The 6,913-nt window shown below is 39.3% G+C and overlaps 1 protein-coding gene across 1 annotated transcript in view; it reads left to right on the forward strand.

The window, feature by feature from the left end:
- Positions 1-1,494: 1,494 nt before the first annotated feature.
- Positions 1,495-6,913, forward strand: part of LOC138016718 (leucine-rich repeat-containing protein 59-like) — a 16,184-nt gene continuing 10,765 nt past the window's right edge. The window contains exons 1-2 of the mRNA XM_068863911.1: positions 1,495-1,690; positions 2,001-2,060. Of these exons, the coding sequence (XP_068720012.1) occupies positions 1,589-1,690; positions 2,001-2,060 (162 nt within the window). The 5' untranslated portion in view covers positions 1,495-1,588. The remainder of the gene's footprint in view (positions 1,691-2,000; positions 2,061-6,913) is intronic.

The following is a 6,913-nucleotide window of genomic DNA, read 5'->3' on the forward strand; positions in this document are numbered from 1 at the left end:
CACATAGTAAACTGGTTCATATCGTCAAATTGGGCTGCCTCTGTCAAAATGAAATGATGTGTTTTTCACAAATGACTACCATATTCCAAGGTTTCAACGAGAAAAGCCCCGATCATCCGTTCACATTCAGCTGTTTCAATTGTCTTCCGGGCTTCTGGTGACGAAGTCATTTCTACAGCGATGTGTTTCAACCAAAGTACTTCGGATTCACGTGTGTTGCGTTGGGTTCCAATATGCGATTGAAAAGTTAGGCCATAGGAGACAATACAAAAGACCGTAAACAAGTAGAGTGATATAAAATAAATGCAAAAAAGTGTCCGTAGTTTTAAAAAAGTCACGGACGGTTTGGGCCAGAGCACAGAGCTCTTCTCTTTTGCGCATGACTGAGAGAGGGAAGAGCTCTGGGGAACACTGAAACAACGTGTTTTCTCATTGGTTTTCGTGAAGAACAATGAAAAGTGTCTCTTATTGGTGCATTCATGCTTTCACGAGGAATGAGCAGGCGCCGTAAGGTTCAAATAGCCCATTTTTGGCTATAAGAGCCCTACGGCGCATGTTCTCCTACGTAGAGTTTCCCAGCGCCTCGGATCATGTGCAGACATATCGAGGCTTTGATGACGAGAATGGTGTAGAACCCTTCTTCAGTATGAAGAAAACCGTTGAAATACGCAATTAGAAGTGTCCCCTTTTCCCCCGGAAGGAAGCGCGCAGATAAATTAATTCACTTAAATATAGTTAAAATTGATGTTAAAGTCCATCAGGCTGTACAGTTCCTAGCTGGAAAATCAACTTAATTTCACGTGTCACTCATTTACTGCCGAGAATAGGCCATTTCCGAGTTCATGTCTGCCTCCTCTTCAAAGCGAGTCTAAGTGCAAAGTTTTTTCTTATGAAAATTAGTTTTTAGTCATATGTAAAGTAGAGCTAATTACCACCACAAAAACTTCGCACTTAAGGCGGCGAAATACGAGATACAAAAAACCCTAAACTTGGCGCGCAACATTGTTTCGTTGCAAGTTTGGGTCTATGTCTCCCGTTTTTCACCTTGCGCATAATCAACTTGTCGCGCAACAAAAAACATTTGTTGCGGGTTGAAGAAAGTTGTTGTGAAAAGTAGAGCGCGGGTCTACTCTGAGCAACAAATTTTGGCTTTGTTGCTTGTTTTTCATCAAGCTCACAACTTGTCGCGCAATAAATTTGCTCGTGTACTAGCAAATCAACCAATCAGCGCCCTGCATTTCTTCAACCCGAAACAAATGTTTTTGTTGCGGGTCAAGTTGATCACACAAGGTGAAAAACGCGAAACATCGACCAGAACTTGCAACGAAACAATGTTGCGCGACAAGTTGAGGGTTTTTGTATCTCGTCTTTCGCCGCCTTTAGACTCACTTTGAACAGGACACAGACACGAACTCTGAACTGTGTAAAAGTCCGGCCGTGGACGCCGTGGACGACCCGTGGACTGGGAACGTATCGAGCGTTCAATGTTACAGCAGGCTCAAGATGCTGGTTTGGGATGACGGGGTCATGACGAGAAGATGACGAGTTCAATTGATTCATTGGCAAGTTAAACCCTTTATACAAAAAAATGACTAGAAAACTTTCGAAAGAAGAGATAAAGGACAAGCTCGACGGAGAAGAACTAGATTTAAGTTTGTGCAATCTCGCCAAGGTCCCTGTGAGAGAAATGGTGAGTCATTCTCCTTTCTGATCGATTAATTTACCGTACGTACATGATCTGATCCTTATTTCAAATATTACAACTTGATCATATATATAGCTCAATGGTATGTTAGAGAACTTATCCTAGATTTAGATAGTTATTGTATTCAACAAAGCTTATTGGTGTTGAACACATATTTAAGCTGAAACTTACTAGCTAGCATAACAAAATTGTCCTCGATCCTTCTTTTAATTTCTACGTACTCAGCTTCTAGGTCTCCTCTGTTAGGAACTAAGCTTATTTATTGAGCTCGTTGTGCCATTTTTTATTACCACAGGCCTCGCTTCCCAGAGCGACGGTCGTCGACCTTTCCTGTAACAACTTAACAACTTTACCGGTAGGTGATGAGTTTGTTGCTCGAAGCGATATGAAATATATATTAACACTTCTTAGTCACTTTGTGAACTGCATGAATTTAACGCGCTTATTTATAAAACTGACCGAAAATTTATGAAAATTATGAAAGTTCGTTCTCGCATATAATGGTGTATTTTTGTTGTTAGAAAACAGTACGAGACTCACTCTCTGTAATTGCATTAAGCGTAAGATTTTATTTTCAAAATAAAATTAAATGCAAAGACAGGCGATTCGAACAAGCTGCTAGCCGTTATTGGAAGTGTTTTTGAGAGACATGTACAACTCAGTTGTTTGCATTACGGTGACAGTGGATGAATTATTTGTTCCTTCACGATTAACGGCATTAGAATCAGAGTTACGGTGTAGTTTGTGCTCTATCACCCCTTTTTTAATCAAAGCGTTTTGAGAGAGTGTCCGTTTGCATAAAAGGTACCTTCTTCTTAAAATAATGATTGAGCATTATTTTTTGAAAAAAATTAAGTAGGGAAAAAATGAATTGTCTGTATACTAAGGATGCAAAAGGTCATAATTAAAACATACATATTTTTTAAAATTAATATTAAGTTTCTGAAGTTTTACCTACAGTATACCTTCATTTTTCAAAAATTGATTTGAAAACACAAACTGAAATGGAGAGTGGGTATAATGTTGGCAAAAGAAAAGAAAATTGCATTTCCAATACAGTTTGCAAAAGGAAAAAAAGATGGGCAAGTAAAAGGAAAATTACCATTTTTTTGCATGTATGTCAAATTGAACAGGTGCAAAGTATACCTTCAATTTTCTATCAATATTTCTTATTTGAGACAGTTCAGTGTTATAAATGATTTGTCTTCTCATCTTTGCCCCATTTTCAATAACTGAAATGAACTGTTCACAGTCCCTTCTGAGTCAGTCGAACCACAGGGTCCAGAGGAGATATGTTTGTCGTTAGAACATCAAAACCCGTTGAAAACGTCTGAAATAATGGGTTATTTTGATCGCGTTGACGATCGCGTTACAGTTTCGTTACACATTCTGTATACCGCAAACCAAGAGACTGAGGGCTCGCAAGATCGGCTTACAGTATAAAATATGGAAAGGGAGGAAACTTGTACCACGTGACTTCGCTCGATGTGAACCGCAGCACTTGGTGACGGAAGTGAATTGGGACCGGAAACGCAAAAGCAACAGACCGTTACTAATTCGAGAATCAAAACATCAGCTGTGGAGGGAGTTTTAAAATAATGGTGGCTTCTCCCTTGAAAAGACCCGTTCCGTTGCGCGAAAAGCAGCCGGACGAGAAGAGATCCAAAGTATCGAACAGAGGAAACACGTGTTTGTTTCTAAATGGTAAGATATCTGACCAGTTGGCTTTTGAACGTGAGCCACAAATTACCGTGTTTGATTTTTCCCTGATCGAACTTGACTATTTTATCTGCAGGCTTTCAATGAATTATGGAAGAGACGAACAAAACTTTATCTCCGTACAAGAAATACTTGACGACTATGTAAATAACAGCTCTGAAAAGGAAAATTTTCCATTGCGAGTCAAAGAACTGGGGATTATTTTAAAGGAGGCCTTTCCACAGGCGAGTAGAGTCCAGTGAAGAGTTAACGGTGGCCGAGTATGGCAGTACCCACTTTCAAAATCCTCAAGATTGGAAGAAGACCGTGTTAAATGGGAAGACTTGCCAGCTTTCACAAAAGAATTCGATTGGCTTTTATCTAGCTCTAGCGACAATTTCTTTGAGTGGATAAAAGTCCAGTCACAAGATCTATGCGAAGGCAGCCAAGTTTTAACTGAAGTAAAGATCTTTAAAGACTGGACATTTGTTGTACACGTCAACAGTCGAAAAGTTGCAGAAGAAACTGGTGGTGTTTTAAAACATGGGGCATCTTAAAATTACTTCCGATCTTGCGCAAGTTTACTTTACTGCGTCATTTCAGTCACCATGTGTTGCGGTGCACACCGAACGAAAGCTCTCTCTCTAAGCCGTAAATTTCGGTCGCCTAAAATGAATTTGAACGCTTTCTTATGCCGTTTTCCTACAGTATTTGGCAAATACATAACAATTCTTGATCACGTTAGTAAAATCAGGCAATTTCATTCAATTCCATTTGAGTTTCAGGGATTCGAAAATCGGCCCCAAATTAGTTTCCTCCCTTTCCGTATTTTATACTGTAAGCCGATCTTGCGAGCCCTCAGTCTCTTGGTTTGCGGTATACAGAATGTGTAACGAAACTGTAACGCGATCGTCAACGCGATCAAAATAACCCATTATTTCAGATGTTTTCGACGGGTTTTGATGTTCTAACGACAAACATATCTCCTCTGGACCCTGTGGTCGAACCGCACGCTTTAATTATAAGTCACGCAAGCGAACCGAGGGGAGAATGGGAAAACAGGAAATTCAGATTGTTCCACCAACGACGGACCGCTGTCCGATTTTTTCTGATGAGTTAATTACTTCTAGTCAGATTTTGACACAAATCTCTCTTCAATTTTTCCTGAGATATTGACCCCTTATGGCTTTTTCATTTATCCATTCAAATGGGTGACATTGAACACAAACAAGAGCAGAAACTTGTGGTAGAAGCTCTCTTATTGGGCAAGTATGTTATGGCTGTGCTACCAACTGGTTTCGGCAAGACCATTATTTATTATTAATTTTTATGAGAACTTTTTCCTCTTTAAAGGATAATTTTTTGGGGACCCAAATCAAAGGCGATTGTGGTAAATCTTTCCTCATTGGAGCTTTAAACAATTATTGAAGTCAGTCAATTCTTTCTGCAGAACAAGCTCTACACCGTGTCTTCTGAGTTCACTGATCTAATGATACTTGAGTTGTTTGTTCTGAGGAAGAATTTGCCCTGACGAACGTCGTACTGTCGAAACTTGTGAAAACACTCCAACATGCAATTTAACATTTATTCATCAAGTCCGGCTAAAATCTGAGGCCTCTCTCTGCTTTGGTTTTCTACCTCTCTTTTTACTGGGCTTCTTTGGAGTGTCACGTATTAAATTCAAAGTAAATGCAGTAGTTTTTCTGTGGTTTCCTTTCTGAATAGTTTTTTTCATTTGGACATAAATATTCCTATGTCGTTACGGTTTTGAGTGTTTATTTACAGTAGATGAGTAGCACAATCACTATACCCAATTGGGGGTGACTCAGAAACATTTCCTGATTTATTCAGTTTAACATCTTCAATAAAGCTATATTTTTGCTGAATGCTAAGGTTATCCTTGTTGATTAGCATACAGGGTGTAAAAGGGTAAGCAACTTTCTTTTCTTGAGAAAACAAAGGAAAAGGATAGAAAAATAGGAAAATTTTGAGTGTAACACGTAACTCAATTTTCAAATTGAAAGTCCTCAAAACCATTTTTCATAAGAGAGAAGACTTATGTGGATTAACGGACAATAACCAGTGATAACACGCAGTAAATACTACATATGAGCCAAATTTCAACAGTTCAAGTTTATTAAAACACATTAAAAAGATTCAAAATTCTGTAGTTTCCTTACTGTAACGCTGTGTTTTGGAACTCTGGCGCTCATTAGGTTATTGTTTGAAACAAGTCTTCAATTGATATCTGTGGGTTCAAAACCATCTCAACTAAATGTTCAAACCTTGTGCTTTAACTTACAGAAAAGCTAGTTTGAGGGATCCACTACGAATGGAGAAATCACTTCTCAAAACAGTCGCTACGCTTTTTCTGTTCCGCAATTATGCAATATTTTTCGAGACTACTTCTTTCAATGTTGCTCTTGATCCAACCAAGACATAACTGGGTTCCAACCAAGTATTTTCTGAATGCTTACAAGTTCCCCTAGCTATGTCCACAGTTTCGTCCTAGCCTTTGACTGAGTCGCTACATTTTTTTTAACATGCTGGGCCATATTGAACGAAGTCTTGAGTGCCAGACGAGTAAACATCACAACCTACTTCGCAAAGAAGCCATGATTTCCATGCGCTTCACAAGGCTTGGTAACTTTTCCTCTATGGATATTATTGGGAAATCCACAATGTCTTTTCAGGGGCAATTTTCAGGAAATTGAGAGAGACATCTGCTCTGGAGCAAAAAAGTGGAGCAGAAAGCCAGCGTTTAGGGTGTCAATAGAACTAAATGAGGGGATGCTATTCTCCATTTAGTGAAAGCTTTCTGTTTTTACTTTTTATTTGCCTCAAAATTGACTATCTGTATGAAAGGCCATGCCTGCAAGGGGTCATGGGTAAATCAAAAATTCAGTTTTAACAGACCAAACTTTAATATTTTCCGAACAATTAGAAAGATATGAAAGTCTGGGTGTGAAATAAGCCAAAATAAGTGATTTTCACCCCAATAAACACAGTTTCACTATTTTTAGGTATGTTACAGGAATGGGTGCGGTGATCATGCTACTCATCAGTAACGTTAAAAAAGGCAGAACCATTCTGTCATATCATTTTAACCCTTTGATGCCTCAACCTAGCCAAAACCAGCCAGAAGATTTATTTTTATTCGTCACTGGGGAACCCCCAGGAGTCAATGGGTTAACCAATTAGATTAGCAGGTTTTGGTGCTCTGAACGGGTCGGTTACAGAAAAGCGTGCAGTCCTGTACATCTCACTCTATCCCAAGGCTGCTGCCTAAGAAAATTTTAAAGGAGCCCTCAGAGCTAAACGCTGAGAACTTAGGAGCCGTACATGTGAAGTGAAAGGTGTTGCTGTGAAAAATTAAGGGGCCCAGAGCTATTCTTTGGGAGCCCCAGGCTACCGGGCTCCTGTTAGGCAACAGCCTTGCATCCCCATTCTCCCTATGGCTTACAATTTTATAAAACATTATTTCTTTGCATGTACATTGTACCTCTGCTG

The sequence above is a fragment of the Montipora capricornis genome, chromosome 9 (assembly GCF_036669925.1).
Source record: "Montipora capricornis isolate CH-2021 chromosome 9, ASM3666992v2, whole genome shotgun sequence".
NCBI lineage: Eukaryota > Metazoa > Cnidaria > Anthozoa > Scleractinia > Acroporidae > Montipora > Montipora capricornis.